This window comes from Tilletiaria anomala, assembly GCF_000711695.1.
Source record: "Tilletiaria anomala UBC 951 chromosome Unknown K437scaffold_22, whole genome shotgun sequence".
Classification (NCBI taxonomy): Eukaryota; Fungi; Basidiomycota; class Exobasidiomycetes; order Georgefischeriales; family Tilletiariaceae; genus Tilletiaria; species Tilletiaria anomala.
The window spans coordinates 43628-62407 of record NW_013547000.1 but is presented as its reverse complement, the minus strand read 5'-3'; the positions used below and the strand labels follow the sequence as shown (position 1 = coordinate 62407).

Sequence of the window (18780 nt, the reverse complement as noted above, 5' to 3'; positions counted from 1 at the left end):
GAAGCGCTTCAGCGTGCTCGGCGCTCTCGCCTCAAGGACAGACAAACCCGCCAAGTCTACCACACACGCAGGAACCCCCGACGCGAGCAACACGGCAGGCACAGCCTCGCCGGCTGCGCCTGCCAAAGACAAAGGCACCATCAGCAGCGTCAAGAGCAATGCGCGGCTGCCGGAGCTCCCCGTGGTTGCTGCTGCGACGGCGGCGAGCAAGGTCGACGAGACACCGCAACCTGGCAAGAATGCACCACCCACAGCGGCAGCGGCAGATGCCCCTGCCAAGGATAGCGCTGCCCTACCCGCCGCAGAAAACACGGCCAAAGCCAACAGCACTGCTGCCGAGCCTGCCGTCGTGCCTCAGCCGGTCGAGAAGGAGAAGCAGGAGCAGAAGACAGCGGAGGCACCTGCACTAGTGTTGGCATCCGCAGCAGACAAGAGCCATGCCGCTGCTTCCGGCAGCGCAAAGGCGGACGCTGCAAAGCCTGGTCTAGCTACTGTTCCACTGGCAGATATAAAGCCCACCGAGGCTGCAAAAGAAGCAGACGCAACGACAACCGCAGCAGCGGGGGCGCCAGCTACTCCAGAAAAACCGACGAAGTCGGTCCTCTCGACACAGTCAGCGAGCGCATCGGCCAGCAGCGCAATCGTCGCTCCAATCGTTCTCGACGCATCGACCGCGACGACGACTATGAACAAGGAGAATGCGTCTGACAAGGATAAGACCAAGGACGAGGCTGGTGTAGGGGCGAACGGCCTCCCGCCTGCCGTCCCCACAAAAGACGGACTAGGTTCGGGGATCCTCAACGGCGTGGGCAGTCGCAAGTCCACGACCAAGAAGTCTTCCGGTGCTCCTGCTGCCACCGCCACTGCTGCCGATGCAGCTCCCATGCGCCCGCCCCTGTTGTCAACGGACAAATCCATGCCGGACTACGCCGCTTCAGCCCGCAGTCTCGAAGGGCACAAAAAGGCCTTACGCCAGCTCTACCCTCCCATTGATCCGTACGAAAGCGGGCGGCTTAAGGTCGACGATACGCACGAGCTGTACTGGGAGTGGTGCGGCAAGCCGGGCGGCGTCCCCGTCGTCTTCCTCCACGGCGGGCCCGGTGGCGGTGTCGGGCCGGGCGACCGCAGGTGGTTCGACCCGCAGCACTACCGGGTTCTGTGCTTCGATCAGCGCGGCGCCGGGCGGAGCACGCCGCCAGCGGAGCTCAAGAATAACACGACGTGGGACCTCGTGGCAGACATTGAGAAGCTGCGCGCCAAGTTCGGCATCGACCGCTGGCTTGTCTTTGGCGGCAGCTGGGGTTCGACGCTTGCGCTCGCCTACGCGCAACAGCACCCGGACCGCGTCGTGGCGCTCGTCCTGCGCGGCATCTTCACGCTGCGTAAGGCCGAGCTCCGCTTCTTCTACCAGGACGGCGCAGGCCACATGTTCCCAGAGATGTTCCAGGCATACCGCGAGTACATACCCGAGCGTGAGCGCGCAGACCTCATGAAGGCGTACTACAAGCGCCTCACGCACAAGGACCCCCAAGTTCGCCTTGACGCCGCAAGGAGGTGGAGCACGTGGGAAAACGCCACGTCCAATCTGTACGTCGACCCCGACGCCATCGCCAGGGGTGACGACGATCAGGTGCGTATGGCGCGGCATGACAGGTCGACACAGATGCCCTTATGTTTCGGTGCTGACATTGTGCGAGTCTATCTTTTTTCCCTTTTTCTTTCGCTTTGATTGCCAAAGTGGGCGCTCCAATTGTGAGTACCGCGCTCCGATTAACCTGAGTCTCATACAAGTGAAGGTGCGCTGATACGACATTGGCCATTTTTCCTAATTTCTTTCAAAGCGCCCGCATCGAGGCGCACTTCTTCATCAACAATGGCTGGATGAAGGACGGGCAACTGCTCGAGGCGCGCAACATTGACCGCATCCGCTCAATTCCTGCGGTGATTGTGCAAGGGCGCTACGACGTCGTGTGCCCCGCGGCGACCGCGTGGAACCTGCACGAGCGCTGGCCGGAGGCGCAGTTCCACCTCGTCCCCGATGCCGGCCACTCGGCGCGCGAGCCTGGCATCGCCCATCTCCTCCTCGAGGCGACGGACAAGTTCAGGTCGCTCAGCTGACTACGTGGCGTGCGGAGATACGCCCCTGCCCGACCCGACCTCTCCATTCGGCTCGTCGCCGAATAGATACCCCTTCATTTCCCCCTCTGCTTCTATTCTCGAGCCGAATCCCCAATCCAATTGCGCTCGTTTCGGCACCTATTCGCACTCGCCACCTTTCTTCTATCAAATGGTGAGGCGTAATTGTCTGGAATAAATGCAAAAGAGATTTGTAGTACAACAAAAAAGATGTGCTCGTCTGGCTTTTCTTTCCTTAGCTTTGCTTGCGCCGCACTCGCAACAGCTGCGTGCCCTCGCGCCTATAGCGCTCCATGCGCACCGGATCATCGTCGTCGACGTTGTCGAAGGTGAACTTTTTGCGCAGCAGCGCAAAGAATCGCTTGTCCGCTTTGCGCCGCTTCTGATAGCAGAACAGAATCTCGGTCGCCGGCGTGCTCAGCGCGGCCATCGTGTCGACCAGCGGTTGGAACGCTATCTCGAGGTAGACGCAGTCAGCGAGCAGCAGTACATCCGGCTGCGATGGCACCGTGTCTGGTATCGGCTCGCCCCTGCAGCGAGACGGGTCATCATCAGCGTTCTGTGTAGGCGGAGCCTGCACAGCTTCTGCACAGGGACCCACCAGTTGAGCTCTTCGACATGGCACGGATCCGGCAGCGGCGCCTGCGCCTGAGTCTGGTTGAGCGCTAAGTTTTCCCTCATCAGCTGCATCATCGCGTCCTGGTCCGTGATCCACACGCCTTGCACGCCAAGGCCCATACGCGCGACGAGCAGGCCAGCGAGCCCGGTGCCGGCGCCGAGCTCGACAATGGTCCTACCACGCCAGCGCTCGCGCAGGTCCGGGCCATGCGAAGCAAGATACGCGCCGAGCACCTCCGCAGCAGGCCAGATCCGCCCCCCGCAGCCGGTGCTGACGTCGAGCTTCAGCAAGACATCGTACTGGGTGCCGCGTGCGTCGGTTGCGCCCAGGGTGCGGGCGATCGGCAATGTCGAGGTAGGCGAGGACGAAGAGCTCGCGGCGGGCGGCGTGATGTCGTGTACTTCGGGCGTCTTGGTTGCGTCTGAAAAGTAGCGCACGACTGCACGCCGGTTAAGAATGCTCTGGCGTTGCGCCGGAACGAGTTCCGACTCTGCTGCTCCTTGTGCAACCGCTTTGCGGCTTGACGGCCCAGCGACCGGGCTTGCAGCGTCGGTGCTTTCATCGGAGTTTTCGTCGTCGCTGATGTTAGCCTCGCTACCGTTCCCAGAGAAGAGGTTCAAGAGGGGTCGATCGTCATCTTGCGGATGCGATAAGACGCTTGCCTGTCGCAGCGAAAGCCGTCCGTGCGCCTCTGCCCCTGGCTCGGCCGCCAGCAAGGTCTGTGCTGCCACCGCCATTGCCATCCCCAATCGCTCTCGTTAGGTATGCGGACACCGTAAACAAACCGTTCCAATATGCACAGATGCAGTCGTAGACCAATTAGCGGACTGTAACTTTGTCTCTAGAGTGCGCACCTCGCAATACCACCTCCGAAAAAGCAAGAAGCATCATCATCCTCGCCATCACTTTGCTTCTTCCGGACAAGCCGATCAACTCCAACAAATCATCTCCCGAATGCTGTGCCAAGCCGGGAAGCAGAGTCTGTATCCGGGGATTCCCTTCTTATTCATGTTCGAATTGTGCAGTTTACCCCGGGAGTGTATGAGGTTTCCCCGTATAGAGCGGCTGCAGGAAATGAAATGCATGAGACAGTCCCGTCATCGCAAGCGATGCATCTCTTGAATGACAATGATCCTTAAGTTTGCCTTCAACGCATCGCATCGTGTCGTACCTCGAGCAGCTCCTTCCCACCTCGGCGGCGAGTGACCCTGAATTCTCTTCTTCGCAACATAGCAAGGCCGCTGGGCACATCGAGCACCGCTGTCCGGACCACCGCGCTGCGCGGACGTAGATCGCGGAAGGGTCGGTAACTAGCGGGCAGGTGCTGACAAGCTCGCTTTCGACATGGCGTCCCCTTACCAACAGTATGAGGCGGCCTCACAATACTACCAGCAGCAACCTGCAGCAGGCGCCGGTTATGCTTTCGCTGCTTCACCTCCTTCTCTTCCTTCTCCTGGCTCGCAACATAGCCACCTACCACCCGGCGCAGCCAAGCCAGCGTCTCCGGGCTCGATTTTTGCTGGTGCCCATCAAGCAAGTGTGCAAGCGCCTATCGCAAATTTGTACTCGTCCTCTTCAGTAGCGACTGTGCCCCACTCTCAGGTTCTCGCAGGATCGCCCGCTACTTCACCCTCGCCCCCGTTCTCTGCCGCCTCCCAATCGTCGTATCCTCCAGCGGGGGCAATGGGCCATCCGCAGGCGAGGATAAGCAGCGTATCGAGTCGCAGCGGCGAAATGGCGCTCGCGACGGGTATCACGCCATACAACCAGTTCGGTCAGCTCTCCCCCGATGCAGCCCAGATGCGGCAGTCGCACTCGAGGCACTACGCCACTGGCAGCCTGTCCGGCGCGATGCCTGCCGGCGCAGGCTATCCTGCCCAAAGCATGACCTCACCGCCAATGCCCAACCCACATTCTTCCATCGAAGGCCACACAGCAGCCAACGGTTCGCCGCCGTATCGCTCGCCCATCACGTCGCCTCCGCTCGCCGCTTCCCCGGTAAGCGGCAACGGCAGCGGCAGCACCAGCTTCAACCCAGCAGGCGACATGGTACAGAGTAGCAAGACGAAGCGATCGCGCGCGTCGGCCTTGACACGCGAGACGGGCCTGTCCGTCGCAACCATTTCGTCGCGCAAGCGCGAGAAGCTCCTACCCAACCGCTGGGCCGGTGCATGGATGATCGCCATCTTTGTCGAGAGCGCCATCTGCATCGTCATGGCTGCACTCGCGTTCGGCTACATCCAGGCACGCACGGACCACAAGGTGCAGGACCTCAAGACGATGAGCGTCTACCTGGTGCTTCTCGTCGTCGGCATGTTCTTCCAGTTTCTCATCGCACTCGACGCTGTGCGACTAAAGAACACACTACAGGTGAGCTTACAATATCACGTTAAAGGCGCCTGCTGCTCTTCACTTCTTCGAGCTGACGCTTTCGCTCGCAGGTGATCGGTGTACTCGTCTTCAATATTGCCCTTTGCGTCGCAGCGGCGCTTGAGATACCGCAAGTCCGTGACGCGCTGGACGCGCAAGACCGATTCGGCGACGGTGTAAAGTGCCGAGCGGCCGACAGCTTTGCGGGTTGTCGTGCATTGGCCACGCTCGAGCCCAAGGTCCGCTCGTTCCTCATAGTTGTTCCGGCCGTCATCGGGATCGCCGAGTTTGTCCTTGCGAGCATCGCGTTCCGCCTGTGGCAGGAGTTTGCGTGGAGCATATACACCAACATTGGCGCGGACCGCACGCTGCGTAACCGCTACCTTGTCTATCAGCTCTACGTCGTCTTTCTCAAGTTATGCTTCATCTTTGGCATCTTCTTCACGGTGTGAGTCTTTGCTCCGTAGTCGCTTTCTCAGTCCCTTTTCGTTGACTGTCAAGTATTGGTGCGTCCTTTCTTACCCAGCGCGTACCTCATCCTAATCGCAGACGAGCGCGATTGGGCATACGGCGTCACCATCGCGGCCATCCCGATCGCTGTCCTGGTCTTGGTTCTCTCCGCCTTTGCCGCGCGAAAAGAAGAGCCTTTTCTCATGGGCAGCAGCCTGATCATGCTCGTCACGGGTCTCACGTACTTTGTCTGGAAGCTGAGCCGGATCTACATGCCGGACTCTGAGCAGGACTACCGCTACGTCCGCTTGAGCCTGACGTTCATGTCGTGCTTCGCGATCGGCACGCTCTTATGTACGATCGTCATCGGCATCTTCGTTTTTGCGAATTTCGGCAAGGGCCTGCGCGTCGCGCACGAGTCGATTGGCATGTTCAATTTTGTGCGCACCACACGCCACGTCTCGGCGCACGCGCACGCCAAATCGCAGAGCCGTGCTTCGTTGGCCGGCGGGTCGCCGGACGAGATGGCTAGCGTGATGGTAGAGAACGTCGCTGGTAGCAACATACGCCGACAGAGCGCCAGCATCCTCTCTCCGCCAATGGCGGCATCCAGACTGAGCCTCGACTGACGGGTCGAGTCAAGCTGTAGCGCATTTGGCAGAGCATTTTTTTGGGAAAGGTCGCACGGAATTCAGAACCGATGCTCCAACAGCATCGGCTATCTATTTGGTCATAGACATCCTTACTCTCTCAGTCGTGTGTCGCCAACCAAGTGGTGATATGTATTTGTACGTGATCGTAATCGGGCGATGCAAACATTTTTCCTTCGGATCCATCTAGCTTCTTTTTCCGCTTCGAGGGCACCGAAATACATGCATATCATAAGATACGGGGTATGACCAGAATTGAGCTTCTTCGCCAGTATTCAGAGCTTGCTGCCTGAAATAAGATCCTTGATACTCTTTGGGTCGAGTTGCGAATCAGGGTACGGGAGCCCTGGAAAACATCACAAGGATCTTGTCTTGTCAACCTTCCGGGTTCTTTGACGGTGGTAGCATACAAAGTGACACTCACAGAAACCGCCGTTGTGCCAGTTGGCACCGTCGACGATGAACCTCGAGCCAGAGATGTAGCTAGCGGCATCAGAGAAGAGGAAGATTGCCATGTTGCCGATATCTCCCTTCTGGCCTGATCGCTGGAGGGGGATGCGCATACTCATAAAGTCTTCCGCGCCCTTGGGAGTCAAGCGGTCCGCGCCTTCTGTGTCGGCGATCAGGCCAGGCGCGATGACGTTGGAGCGCACGCCAAATGGACCGTACTTCAATTTCGCACAGGGAAGCACAGATAAAAGAGTTAAGAAAGCAAAAACTGAGCGCATAGCAAAGGATAAGTCACTCTCACCTCCACTGCGATCGACTGGTTGAGCGCATCGATGCCGGCCTTGGCGGCGCTCGCCGCTGCCTGCCACGGAAGGCCATTGTAGTGGAGCGTCGCGGAGATATGGATGTACGCGCCGTGGCTCTTCTTGAGCTCGTCGATAGTCGCCTTGAAGGTGTTGTATGTGCCGAGCAGGTCGATTTCGATCACCGTCCGGAACGCGTTTTCCGACAGACCATCCATGGGAGCAAGGAAGTTGCCGGCGGCACCGCAGATGACAAAGTCGATGCGGCCAAACGCTTCTACCGTCTATTAGAAGGCATTCATGCATAAGATGCGACACTATCAGCACACCAACTTGCCCCAATGGAAGGGACGAGGCTCTCACCTTTCTGACAGCCTCGTTCAGGTCAGTGGGTGTGCGGACGTCGGCGGGCGTTGCAATACACTTTGTGCCGTTGCCTGCTTGCTTCTGGAGCCAGTCAGCGGATGCTTGCAAGCGGTCCGCTTTGCGGCCGACGATAGCTGCGCTGCAGCCGTGCTGCATCAGGTTGAGTGTCATCGTCTGGCCTGCTCGGGCATAAGCGAAGCGAGAGTATGTATGTTATCAGCGGCAATGGGCTTGCCAGACAAGCTGATCTATGATCGTAATTCCATTCGCCAAGCACCAGCTCACAGATTCCACTTCCTCCGCCCGTCACAAAGGCGACTTTTCCCTTGAATATGTCATTCTTGAAGATGGAGGTGCTGGGAACATACGGGAGCACAACCGGGTCTGCCATGGTCGAGCAGCAGCCACGTGCCAGCCTGTCGAGCGTTGATGCTCGGGTGTTAGGATGAAAGCGACAAGTCGGTGTCTGCCTCCGTGTTGAGGCTGGGAGTTTCTGCTGCCCCGGGACGAGTTCCTGATCACCAACAGATAAAGGTCGAGAGAGGGCTATATATCCACAGCAAGGCATACAAAGACCAATGCACCGTCATCTCTTGGACGAGCTCTCGTCAAACTCGTCCTCGCCATTTACATGGACGTCGTGTCTCCATCCGGGACATCGGTTGCATTTCCGGTGTCATTGCCGAAAGCACTGCTTTCAACCGGCGGGTTTTACACAATATGTACATGCTGTTTCTGGTGGAGCTTACAAGGACCCATCCCCATAAATCTGCGGGTGAAACCCCCAGGAGGCCGGGACGTTTCACAGAACCCCGGGGCCTTTCCATTTCTCCGGCAAATATCATTATCTCCGCCAGTTTCACACTTCGCTCCACCTTGTTCCATTTGGTTCACTGTTGTAAACGCGCTTGCGACCTCAGCGCCTAATCACCCCCAGGACAGGTGCAAACAGGCATAGAATCTTCATTATTTCGCTGCGTTAAAGCTCTTCGGTGTATCATTGCTGAAAGCTCATGCACGAGCGAAAAGCCATGCCGTCCACGGAGGAGCTGCCGCTCCATTCGCTCGGCAAGAGGCCAAAGCACGCCCGACAGGATACTGGCTCGTTCTCTGTCAAGCCCGATGTGGATGGGCTAAGCGCCGGTATGAGGATAGACGAAGGCGACGCCCATCACCATCAACAGGAACAGGCAGGCGTGCCACGGCCGAGGCTTTCCACAACCTCGCGCACCCCCCGCACCTCCTTCACAGCGCCGTCGACATACAAAAAGGAGTTCACCGCGGCACTGCTGTCCAGCGCTACATCGACTGCCATTGCCGACCCCCAATACGACCTGACCCGGAACGAGCTTTGGGCGTACTATATTTATTACATGTGAATTTTTACTTTCTTTTGGTCAGTGCTGGAACTACCTACCTTGCACCTCTGCTGCCGATACTGGAGACGACAGACTTGAAGCTTACGTTCGCATGCTACACACACATATGAAGCGGCAACTCTGGTCTTGGCGTCTTCAATTTTGCACCGACACAATATCAAAACCTGCTCACCATCCGTGCAAATAACCTCGCCCCGCTAGACGCTTCGGGGAACCAACTCTGCGGGGGAATTGGTCAAGATGTATGCAAACTCCTCTGGGCGGGGCAGATGCGCTCGCCCACCTCGATCGTCCTGCTCGTCAGTGAGTAGAGTCATTGCCTTCCCCAATGGTGTGGACCAGGTCCGCAAATCTGATGGACACACGCTCTGTGGATGTGCAGATGGAATCTCATTTGTTATCCAAGCCGTGCTCTTCGTCCTGCTGGGTAGCATGGCCGACTACGGGACGTTTCGGCCGTACATCCTGATCGTCAGTTCTGCGCTCGGCATAGCTGTCTCCTTCGCCTGGCTTGGCGCTACCTCTCCGTCCAAGTGGGACCCGACAGGGACGACGCTGTACATCATGGGCCTCGTCAGCTACCAGCTTTCGCTGTCCTTCTGGGCCGCTGCGTTCCCTGGCATGGCGCGGTGCAGCCGCGAGGTGCGCGAGGAGGAGCGCAAGCTGAAAGCCGGAGAGAGCTCGCCCGAGCAGCTGGAGAAGACGGACCAGTTGATGCGCAACCGGATCTCGAACATCTCGTTCGCAGTTAGTTCGCTCGGTGAGCTCGTCCTACTCGCCATCATCCAGGGCATTCTAATCGGCATCCGCGCTGACGCGGACCAGGAGAGCAACACACGCGCGCTGTCCATCATCATCGCCTTCTCCGGCGGTGCCTGGACCCTAACCGCACTCCCGTGGTTCCTGCTGGAGAAGCACCGACCTGGACAGCCGCTGCCGCGGGGGACGAACTATATCACTGCGGGCGCCATGCAGGCCTGGACGACGATCAAGGTGATCTGGGAGCTGAAGCAGAGCCTGATCTACCTGATCGTGTATTTTTTTCTCAGCGATGCGCTCGTCACGACAACGACGGTGATCAGCACGATCACTAACGACCTAGTCAGCTTTAGCACCACCCAGCTCAACCTGCAACTCATCCTCGGCATCGCCGCGCAAGGCATCGGCATCTATGGATTGTGAGTGCACCTCTGCAGCAGTCCAGATGGAGGCTAGGCTGTACGCATCTGACCCAGCGCCTTTTTTCGAAACTCACAGCTGGCTGGTCCAGAAGCGGTTCAAGCTGTCGACTCTGACGTTGTTCAACCTGATCGTGCCTGGGATCATCCTTTTGCAAATCTGGGGGTTGATAGGTGCCATTGGGCATCAGGACCGCTTTGGTTTTCAGCGCGTGTGGGAGGCGTACGCGTACCAGGCCTTCTACGGGCTCTTCGTGTGTCCGTGGTACGCAGTATCGTTTACGATGATCAGCGAGTTCTCGCCGAAAGGCTACGAGTTCCTCTTCTTCAGCTTGTTCTCGCTGGTCGGCAAGACGTCCGCTTTCATGGGCCCATTCATCAGCTCGGCCATCGCAAGCCGGGTGAACAACCCTCGGATGCCGTTCGCGTTCCTCCTCGCGCTCACTGTCGCCAGCTGCTCAGGCCTGTTCTTTCTTGACCTGCGCAAGGCCAAGCTACAGCAGCAGGTGTTTCTGCAAAAGGGTAACGCCATTAAGGGGCTGCGCGCCGCCGACACGGCCCTCGTCGCTGATGGCACGCTGGCTGCTGCCCCGTCCTCATGGACAGCACGCCAGACGCACTCCGCAGAGGTAGATTTGAAGCGAGGTTTGGAAGAGTAGTAACGATGTAATTCAAAATGGAGTCGTCAATACATATGGGTGCCTTGGAAAAGCTTCCCTTGCGGATCACGCGCTTTCAGGGCTTCTTTCTGATTACAGGGTGATGGCCTCTGCGGTGGCACCTTTGCTCTGATGAAGCTCGCACAGGCACCACCCACGAGCAGCACCATCAGCTGGGGATGAATGTATGAACGGTGAAGCGCGTGAAGCGTGAAGACCGAAGACGTTCACCATGAAAGGAAGCGCGAAGTTGGCAATGCCGGTGGGCAAGCCGACTAACAGGGCTGTAGTATGCTTGACCTCAACTGCTGCAGCTGACCACTGGCCCAAGGCCCAAGCACAGGGAATGCACAATGAAGTATTGACACAGCCTCATCTCATCAAATGCTGTCGAGCTTCCGACTTGGGGGCAATCAGCTATTTACTAGGCGCACTCAGTACAGTCCCATCATGAATGGACAAGGGCTGACAAGGATAGACAGTTGACATGCTTTGTAATCAATAGCCTCAAGCCAACATTTCGAAAGGTATCCCCGGTTGCGATGAGTGATGACGAAGGGTCGCAGTCCGCAAACCCCAAGCGGAACGCCAGACTGCTTCTTCGCGTGAGGTGGAGAAAAGGAAAGTAAAAAAAATGATTGTATGGCCATGGAGTTGGCGGCCTGCGTGCCGAGGGAGGCTGTGGGTCAATGCGGGTTCATCGGTCACTTCATAAAGTTCATTTCATGAACATCCGCCAGCGGGCGCCTCCGTCGATGGAGCATGGATCTCCCCGCGACATGTGGATTTCGATGGGTCTGCGCCTCTGAACGCGAAGCGAACGCACCCACGGCAGGTGAGTTGTCGTGTCTCGCTGCTCGCAGATGCCCAAGCTTTTGACTTTGCTATAACAGGCAAACGCTGGTGAGACATGCTGCAGGAAAGCTGGATCGCATCCCTCGTTTGGTGCTCTTTCCCTTCATGGGCCACGCTTATGGCCCTTGGGGTTCATCCCATGGAAGCGATGATGTCAGCAATGGTTGGTGCGCATGGTGGCAGCCTGCCGAGGGGCAAGGGGCGAAGAGGTGACTCTGGCTGCGTTGGCAAGGGGCACTGGGAGAGCCAGCAGCCAGAGTTCGGCTTTCGGGCCTGATTCGGCTTGCCTGGTCTGTGCGTCTGCCGCTCGGACCTCAGCTGCAGATCTCGCAACCATAATCATCTTTGTCACCAGCCGACGGTCGGTCGTCACCAGTAGCCATCGAAGCGTTCGTCCGCAGCGGCGAGTGTAGCAAATACAGATCGGGATCAGCTTCCATCAAATAGCATCGCTGTTTGGCATGCATAGCACCACTTGTGTGTGCAACATCCTTCTCGCATGACATACATGGGAGCCACACGCATCTCATCGCATTCCCTCCACGTAGGTACGTATGTTCCCAACGAATTCACTACAGTCTCTCTCCCGAAAGTGACTTTGCATCGGACCCCTCTATTTCCGGTGCCCTGTTCTCTGGAGGTGCTGACCTGCCTGCCCACCAGTGAGCCACAGTGACAACACTGTGTGGTCAGATTGAAGAACGCGATCGGTGAAACCGGGGTGCGCATTACGTCATGCTGCGCCCCACGCTGCACGGCTGCAGGAGCCTGGGGAGACACTAGTGCAGTGCTCTACCCCACCGTTTACCGCCCCACGTCTCTGCAATTGTATGTATGAGTGTACATTTGTACAGCTTTTACCAGCGACGCCAACCACCCGCTAACCTTTGCAACCTGGTCACATCGACAGTTCCTTTGCACTTTCCAGGCTGGTTGTGAGTGTAATTGTTCTCGTTGTCTCCTCTCCTTCCCTCTCTGGTGAGCGATATCGGCGATGTTCCGCGTTCATCGTTGGTTGTTCGGTTCAACAAATTGTTTCCTTGCAACTCTGAGGGCCGTGTCGACGGTCCGAGTGAGGAGCGTCAGTGAACGAGAGGATGTGATTGCGCACACGCACGTGTGCAGCCCCCTCATCCTACATGTATCTGCGCGCTTCAATAACAAACAAACAGACACAGCGCGATTGAGACATGCGACTCGCGATGATCTCCGTCCCGTCACAAAGACCGCTGACGAATCTTGCTATTGTGATAATACGCGTGTGATAGATGGCTGTATGATGTGTGTGTGAGGTTGGAAACCTGTATATAAGAGACTCCGCCATCTCAACCCATCCTTCCTTTCTCGTGCTCCTGCTTGCTTCGCTTCCGCTGCAGTAAACACATTTTTTTAAATTCCTGGCAATCTGCCCTTTCGCAACCCACCCTCTCACTTTTCCTTCGCAGCACCATCCGCAGCAGCAGCCGCACTTCACACAAAATGTCGATCGACGCCCTGAACGTCGCAGCCGATGACGGTGTCATGTCCGTCGCTGACGTGAAGGCGCAGGTCGCCCCCAACGGAGAGCGCAAGCAGAGCGCCGCCGGCTTGCTCAATGGCGAGCGCCGCCGCTCCAGCGTCAGCGACGCCAAGATCAAGCTCAACAGCGGCCACTACATTCCCCAGGTCGCACTCGGCGTCTACAAGGCGCCCAATGACGCTACTACCGAGGACGCTGTCAAATGGGCCTTCGAGGCTGGCTACAGGCACGTCGATGGCGGTGAGTTACCGGGATCATGCTATTACCCTCTTTCTTGGGCATGAACAGGGGAGAATAGAAAAGGCAAAAAGGAGGGTTAATGGCGACACAGCTGGCCTTCTTGGGTATTACCTACGCTGGATCGTCTTATTGGTAATCCGATTGTGCTTTAATCAGTGTTCCCTGATCAGCAGCAGAAGGGGGAAAGGGCTTTGAACCGTCGACGGGCGATGCCCTTGCCGCCAGATTGGTGCATATATGGTGGATATATGCGCCCTCAGCTTTGTAGCCGACGGTGAGCGGTGCAAACTTGGGTTTTCGGGGTTCGCAGCAAAAACAATCATCATAGGAAATCTGCTTGCTGACTATACCACTTGCACTCTCACCGCTGTCATCCCTGCTGATAATACAATTTGTTTATCGCCTGTAGCGGCCCGCTACGCCAACGAGGAAGCCGTCGGCCGCGCAATCAAGGACTTCACCTCCAAATCGGGCGTCCCGCGCGAGGATATCTTCGTCACGTCCAAGCTCTGGGATGCCGACCACGAGCGTGCGGCCGAGGCGATCGACGAGTCGCTCAGGAAGCTGCAGCTTGACTACGTGAGTCGTTCCTCTTTTAATTTCCTAGGGATCTGTTTGCTCCTGCAAGGGCTTGTCTGTTGACGCGACACTTTGGTTTTTCCTTTGCCTTCGCTTGCTCAATTTTTCTCTCTGGCTGCAGATGGTGAGGCTTGGACTGCTTTCTCGCTGCATCTCGTGAAAGTTGCAGCATTGACGCATAATCCGCTCTCCTTGGCGCATGTTCAGGACCTTTACCTCGTCCACTCGCCCGGCAATCTTGGTACAGAGGCGCGTCTCAAGGCGTGGAAAGACATGGAGGCCGCCGTCGACGCCGGAAAGATTCGCTCGATCGGTGTTTCCAACTTCGACGTCGACGAGCTAGACCACCTACTCGCCAACTGCCGCATCAAGCCGGCGGTCAACCAGATCGAGTCGCACCCCTTCTTTCAGCACGAGGAGCTGCGCGAAGCGACGATCGCCCGCGGCATCCACGTGCAGGCGTACTCGCCCATGGCGCAGGGCGCCGCGCTCGAGCGCCCAGAGATTGTCGCGATTGCCAAGAAACACGACAAGTCCTCCGCACAGGTCCTGCTCAAATGGGGCATGAACGTCGGCAACATCATTCTCCCCAAGTCCCTTACCAAGTGCCGTATCGTGGCCAACGCCGACCTGTTCGACTTTGAACTGGACCAGGACGAGTTCGTACAGCCTCCATCGGCCGCGATGCGCCGCGCCACATGTAGCCAAGCATCCAAGCTGACCCACTAACCTATTCTCCTTTTCTTTCTTTCCCTCTCAGTATGGATCTCCTCAACTCGCTCGACGAGGGCATGAAGATGGGCAAGCTCGGCCCTGCCGGCACATCCGCGCCGGGCTCCAGGCGCGGCTCGCAAGCTGGATCGCGTCGCGGATCGCAGAACAACGGCTTTTCGGGGGGTAAGCTCGCGATGAGCACCAGCTGAATGCACGCACTCGCGCTCGCCTGGTCGACTCGGCTCGGCTTTAATTACATGAAGAAAGAAGAATAGATAGATGCGACGCTAGTGGCGGATGCGGCGGCGGACGAAAGCGTGCTGCGTTTTCCTCTCCTGCAGCACCTTGCTATCACTCGACATACATCATCATACCTGCTCCTGCTCGCAACCAAGCACATACATCAGAGCCTTTACTCTCTACCTGCGCCCACCTCATCTCACAGCTCACACATTCCCAAAAGCGAAGCAATGAGAGATGATGAAGGGTAGCAGACGATTCGAGACTCGACTCTACACGGCAAGCGAGTGCGCCAGTCTCCCTCGTCTCCCTCTGGCTCTACTGGCCTACTTCGAAGCTTCACACATTGCGCCTGTTTTCTATTCGCTAGCAATCGAGAAATGTCCAACAACAAGCAACGGCGCTGACAAGTACTGTTTCTGAGCGCCTGCCTGACTACCTGCGTGTAACAGATGAAAGTACAGAGCCGGATACGTATATGAGCATGTGCTGATGGTATAATACAGAGTGGCGTGTGAGTGTGTTGTGCAATGCTGTATCGTGCATCGTTGGAAGGTGTTGCTACATAGGTGTGTTAAAGGTGCGGTCGTATACTGACGCTCGCTGGGGAGCAGGAACGAGCGGCGACAGCCACCGCCGCCGCTGTGTGCGCATACGTGCGCTCAAGCTTACGCTCATGCGGCTGCCTTGGTGGATGCAGCGGCGTTAATGACACCCTGCTTGAGCAAGCGCTGGTACACATCCTCGAGCCGGGCGGCAGTGCGGGCGATGTGCGCGTCCCACCGCTTTGTGCAAATAGCATCCGGGTCCAAGTCGTCGTCGACCAACTCGTCGACCCCGCCTGCGCCAGCACCCAGTGCACCGGCGCCGTCTTCCTTCTTGTCCTCGCCGGCGCCGGCGCTGGCCGCGACGTTGTTCGTCATCTCGCTACCTTCGCCGAAGCTCGCGCCGCCGATGACACGCGCCTCTTCACGGAATGTCAGTACGGCTTCGCTCTGGTCGATCTCGGCCGCGAGACGCCGCTGCAGAATCATGCGGCGGGCAATCGTTTCAGCTCCGATCATGCTGACGCCCAGCAGGCTGCTGAGCCCGGCAAGGGTGATGGTCGTGTACAGGCGCGAGGCGGCGAGCACGTTGTGCTCCATCATCGCGCGGTCGAGGACCGTCGAGGGACCGTGCCGCTTCTTCTCGATTCCTCCCTCAGCCCCCACTGCTGCTTCCTGCTCGGCATCAGCCATGGCGAACATGGCCTTGTCGTTTGCGCTCGGCACGATGCGCGCCATCTGATGTGGCGCGAGCAGCTTCTCAAACTCGCCAATCTCCGCCTGGCGGACAATGTGGTCGAGGAAGACCTTGGACAGGATTGTGCGCTGCGGCAGCTGTGTCGTCCGGTCGTCGCGCACCAGCGCTGCGAGGATGCGCGAGCGCTGCGGGCCCGCGGGCGCCAGGATGCTTGCCGTCACTGCTGCAGAGCTGTGCGAACCGCAAGGCAGATGGATTCAGGACAAAGGGGAGTGTCAGAGCCAAAGTAGCAGACATGCTAGCTACAGCTATTGCTTGTGGACTCACAGCATCTGCATACGCTCCTCATCGTCTATGTCGGCCACGTAGCTCAGCTCGTGGAAGCGGGTTGCAGCTTCGAGGAAGCGCCGCTGCGCGTCGTAGATGCGCGCCTGGCTAAGCTTGTACGACAGCAGCAGAACCTTCGCCTGCGCTCCGTGGGCCGCATCGCCGGAGCGCGCTGCGTCCTGCGCGGCGGTGAGGAGATGTGAAGCGCGCTTGAGGTACACGTCCGCTTGGACCGTGTCGTCCGCTTCAAGGTAGAGGCGCGCGATGTGCACGTACGTGTCCAGTCGGCTCAGGTCCGTCATGGACCGGCTCGAGGCGTCGAGCGACGGGATGCCCGACAGCGCCTTGGCCGCTTCGAGCCAGTCCTCCTCTGCTTCTAGCAAAGTGCAGAGATAAATTCGCAATCGTGTGATCTGCGTTGCACCAGGAGGGGAAAGAGCACATCAAGAGCTTGCCACCTGTGGCAGAGTGACAAACGGACCAACCTGCTCTTCGAACGCCTGCGTACGCTGTTGGAGTCTGTCGACGACGCTCTGAATGACTTGGCGCCGCGTCTCGAGTTCTGCAATGGCTGGAGTGTTCGGGCTATCTTCATCTACGCTCATGGCATTTGCGTCGCTTGCTGCCGTGGCGGAAACACCGCTACTGCTCTCTTTGCCGGCGGCGGCGGCAGTCTGCCGGATGGCATGGTCAAAGTCGGCGAGGACCTGGCGCCCTACGACGAGTCCGCCGCCGGAGGCGTTGACGTCCGCGAGGGCCGTCGCATCGATGTAGACGTTGAGCAGCTGCTGCAGCTCCGCGGGGGACACCTTGGCGCGCGGGGATGCGAGTAGCTGCACGAGCACACCAGAGTACGCGCTCGCGCGTGCCGGGGACGCCGTCGACGACGTCAGCGCGCGGAGGTGCGCGGCGAGCCCGGATGGCGCCAACAGCTCCTGCTGCGGATGTCCAGCTGCAGTGGACATTGTGCGCTATGCTCAGGGAGGGAGCTTGGCGTTTGCCGTTTGCCTGCTGATGTTGACAAGGACAGGGCGCGCCTGTACTCTACCTGAGAACGAGGAATCGGGGGTGAGGTGCATGTACAAGTACCTTTATAAGAGTAGGACAGCTGCGAGCGATCATATATCATTGCAACCTCTTGGCCGCCATAAGTCAAGGGGAACAGAAATAAACGTCTCCCCCGCCTTTCGCGTTCTGCACTGCTCACTCCTACGACGTAAGCTTCCATACGTCGTATCCGTCATCGAATACCCTAGCATTACTCAAGCGTGCCCTTCACACGGTAATAGAACGCAGGGGAGCTCTGGAATCGACCGACCGATTGGCCCTTCGAGAGACTGCACCTTTCGGCAATTGAATCTGTCAGACCGCATCTACGTACACATACGAGGTATGCATGCATCCCACACCATCAGCACCAGGAGCAGCAGCAGCACGAGCCGGGTGGCTCTCCCGCTCAGCCCTCGTCTCATCCCATCCGATACCATTACCCTGATCGACTCTTGACTGGGCATCGTATCCGGGCAGCATGGCGCGCCCAAGCTCGCGCTCCTACTATGGGGCCGGCGCGGGAAGTGCGGACGATTACACTTCTCGGCTACAGCAACAGACAGGGCATGACTCCCATGTTGGCATCAACATGGGGGCTCTGGAGGCACAGCATCATCAGCATCATCAACAGCAGCAGCCACAGCAGCAGCAGCAGGCGCCAACGCAGCACCAACATGCTGCGTACGCAGGGTACTCCGGTCAACATCCGCATACACACCAGCAGCAGCACCAGCAGCAGCACCAGCATCAGCATCTGCATCAGCACCAACAACCTCGTTCGCCGACAACATATGCACCCGGAGGAGGAAGTGGAGGCGGGGGAGGGGGACCAAGTGATGCGAGTGCTTCACTGGGGCCGCCCATGTCACATGCCGCGCATCCGGGAATGTACACCTCGCCTCGCCAAAGTCTGCGCAGCCAGTCGAGCCAGTCTGACTTCCTGAGCCAAGCGCATGCTCCTGGCTACTCGGCCGGTGCGCATCCCGGCTACGCAGACCCGTCGACGGCAACGTCGCTAAGCCCTGGCGGCATCAACGCCAGCCTTGCGCTGTCCAACTCGATTAGCACGTCCAACAGTCACCACTCGGCCCACCACAGCCCGCTGCAGGTGCAGACCTCGAGGCTCGCAACGTCCACAGCTTCCAGCATCGTCTCGCCCGGTACATCACCGCAGCAGCAGCTCCAGAGGATGTATGGCTCGCCTTCTAGCGCCTCCGCGGGTGCAGCAGGTTCTCCCGCTGCTGGTCCTAGCTCGGGCCCTGGTTCCGGATTCGCTAACCACCACTACCAGCACGGCGTGCGGGATTACACGCGCTCGTCGGATGGAGGGCTAGGGGTATCCGCGAGCGGCAGCGGGCTGCAACCCACCATCAATACTGGAGCCTACGCCGGACATGGACTGGCAACAGGACCGTACAGCTCTTCCTACGCATCCGCCACGTACTCTAATGGCTC

General features: G+C 58.4%; 9 protein-coding genes across 9 annotated transcripts; 6 read left to right on the top strand and 3 right to left on the bottom strand.

Moving 5' to 3' along the window:
* Positions 1-916: 916 nt before the first annotated feature.
* Positions 917-2118, top strand: K437DRAFT_222294 (putative proline iminopeptidase; the record flags this gene model as incomplete). The annotated part of the gene is made up of 3 exons (XM_013388839.1): positions 917-1630; positions 1739-1752; positions 1842-2118. The coding sequence occupies 3 exons, from the start codon at positions 917-919 to the stop codon at positions 2116-2118; spliced, it is 1005 nt and encodes a 334-aa protein (XP_013244293.1).
* Positions 2119-2371: 253 nt separating this feature from the next.
* Positions 2372-3492, bottom strand: K437DRAFT_262097 (uncharacterized protein; the record flags this gene model as incomplete). The annotated part of the gene is made up of 2 exons (XM_013388838.1): positions 2372-2666; positions 2738-3492. The coding sequence occupies 2 exons, from the start codon at positions 3490-3492 to the stop codon at positions 2372-2374; spliced, it is 1050 nt and encodes a 349-aa protein (XP_013244292.1).
* Positions 3493-4555: 1063 nt separating this feature from the next.
* On the top strand, positions 4556-6204 carry K437DRAFT_222393 (uncharacterized protein; the record flags this gene model as incomplete). Its single annotated transcript, XM_013388837.1, has 3 exons — positions 4556-5125; positions 5197-5573; positions 5652-6204. 3 exons carry the CDS (start codon positions 4556-4558, stop codon positions 6202-6204), a joined length of 1500 nt encoding a protein of 499 aa, XP_013244291.1.
* A 166-nt stretch (positions 6205-6370) lies between these two features.
* K437DRAFT_255334 (NAD(P)-binding protein) lies at positions 6371-7921 on the bottom strand. The gene is made up of 5 exons (XM_013388836.1): positions 7629-7921; positions 7341-7522; positions 6977-7261; positions 6650-6893; positions 6371-6571 (listed from the first exon to the last, which is right to left on the bottom strand). The coding sequence occupies exons 1-5, from the start codon at positions 7732-7734 to the stop codon at positions 6501-6503; spliced, it is 888 nt and encodes a 295-aa protein (XP_013244290.1). The 5' UTR covers positions 7735-7921; the 3' UTR covers positions 6371-6500.
* Positions 7922-8488: 567 nt separating this feature from the next.
* Positions 8489-10603, top strand: K437DRAFT_245262 (uncharacterized protein; the record flags this gene model as incomplete). Its single annotated transcript, XM_013388835.1, has 4 exons — positions 8489-8718; positions 8835-9025; positions 9105-9900; positions 9980-10603. 4 exons carry the CDS (start codon positions 8489-8491, stop codon positions 10557-10559), a joined length of 1797 nt encoding a protein of 598 aa, XP_013244289.1. The 3' UTR covers positions 10560-10603.
* Positions 10604-12139: 1536 nt separating this feature from the next.
* K437DRAFT_79034 (uncharacterized protein) lies at positions 12140-12799 on the top strand. The gene is made up of 2 exons (XM_013388834.1): positions 12140-12242; positions 12325-12799. The coding sequence occupies exon 2, from the start codon at positions 12409-12411 to the stop codon at positions 12703-12705; it is 297 nt and encodes a 98-aa protein (XP_013244288.1). The 5' UTR covers positions 12140-12242; positions 12325-12408; the 3' UTR covers positions 12706-12799.
* Positions 12800-13658, top strand: K437DRAFT_78759 (uncharacterized protein). The gene is made up of 2 exons (XM_013388833.1): positions 12800-13305; positions 13583-13658. Exon 1 carries the CDS (start codon positions 12894-12896, stop codon positions 13215-13217), a length of 324 nt encoding a protein of 107 aa, XP_013244287.1. The 5' UTR covers positions 12800-12893; the 3' UTR covers positions 13218-13305; positions 13583-13658.
* K437DRAFT_255329 (Aldo/keto reductase) lies at positions 13053-14763 on the top strand. The gene is given in 5 exon segments (XM_013388832.1): positions 13053-13447; positions 13583-13752; positions 13772-13773; positions 13959-14411; positions 14513-14763. The coding sequence occupies 5 exon segments, from the start codon at positions 13411-13413 to the stop codon at positions 14673-14675; spliced, it is 825 nt and encodes a 274-aa protein (XP_013244286.1). The 5' UTR covers positions 13053-13410; the 3' UTR covers positions 14676-14763.
* A 408-nt stretch (positions 14764-15171) lies between these two features.
* K437DRAFT_255327 (uncharacterized protein) lies at positions 15172-17509 on the bottom strand. The gene is made up of 3 exons (XM_013388831.1): positions 16761-17509; positions 16276-16688; positions 15172-16179 (listed from the first exon to the last, which is right to left on the bottom strand). Exons 1-3 carry the CDS (start codon positions 17238-17240, stop codon positions 15381-15383), a joined length of 1692 nt encoding a protein of 563 aa, XP_013244285.1. The 5' UTR covers positions 17241-17509; the 3' UTR covers positions 15172-15380.
* Positions 17510-18780: the final 1271 nt, after the last annotated feature.

Bases quoted from the DNA above. Each gene is read 5' to 3' on its own strand.
- K437DRAFT_255334 (XM_013388836.1), bottom strand. From the start codon at position 7,734: ATGGCAGACCCGGTTGTGCTCCCGTATGTTCCCAGCACCTCCATCTTC. The intron at 7,262-7,340 runs GTGAGAGCCTCG...GCCTTCTAATAG, and splicing joins TGAACGAGGCTGTCAGAAAG to ACGGTAGAAGCGTTTGGCCG. The intron at 6,572-6,649 runs GTGAGTGTCACT...GATGTTTTCCAG, and splicing joins CTGGCACAACGGCGGTTTCT to GGCTCCCGTACCCTGATTCG.
- K437DRAFT_79034 (XM_013388834.1), top strand. From the start codon at position 12,409: ATGTTCCGCGTTCATCGTTGGTTGTTCGGTTCAACAAATTGTTTCCTT.
- K437DRAFT_78759 (XM_013388833.1), top strand. From the start codon at position 12,894: ATGTCGATCGACGCCCTGAACGTCGCAGCCGATGACGGTGTCATGTCC.
- K437DRAFT_255329 (XM_013388832.1), top strand. From the start codon at position 13,411: ATGGTGGATATATGCGCCCTCAGCTTTGTAGCCGACG. The intron at 13,448-13,582 runs GTGAGCGGTGCA...TATCGCCTGTAG, and splicing joins CCTCAGCTTTGTAGCCGACG to CGGCCCGCTACGCCAACGAG. The intron at 14,412-14,512 runs GTTCGTACAGCC...TTTCCCTCTCAG, and splicing joins TTTGAACTGGACCAGGACGA to TATGGATCTCCTCAACTCGC.
- K437DRAFT_255327 (XM_013388831.1), bottom strand. From the start codon at position 17,240: ATGTCCACTGCAGCTGGACATCCGCAGCAGGAGCTGTTGGCGCCATCC. The intron at 16,689-16,760 runs GTTGGTCCGTTT...GGTGCAACGCAG, and splicing joins CGCAGGCGTTCGAAGAGCAG to ATCACACGATTGCGAATTTA. The intron at 16,180-16,275 runs GTGAGTCCACAA...CGGTTCGCACAG, and splicing joins GAGGAGCGTATGCAGATGCT to CTCTGCAGCAGTGACGGCAA.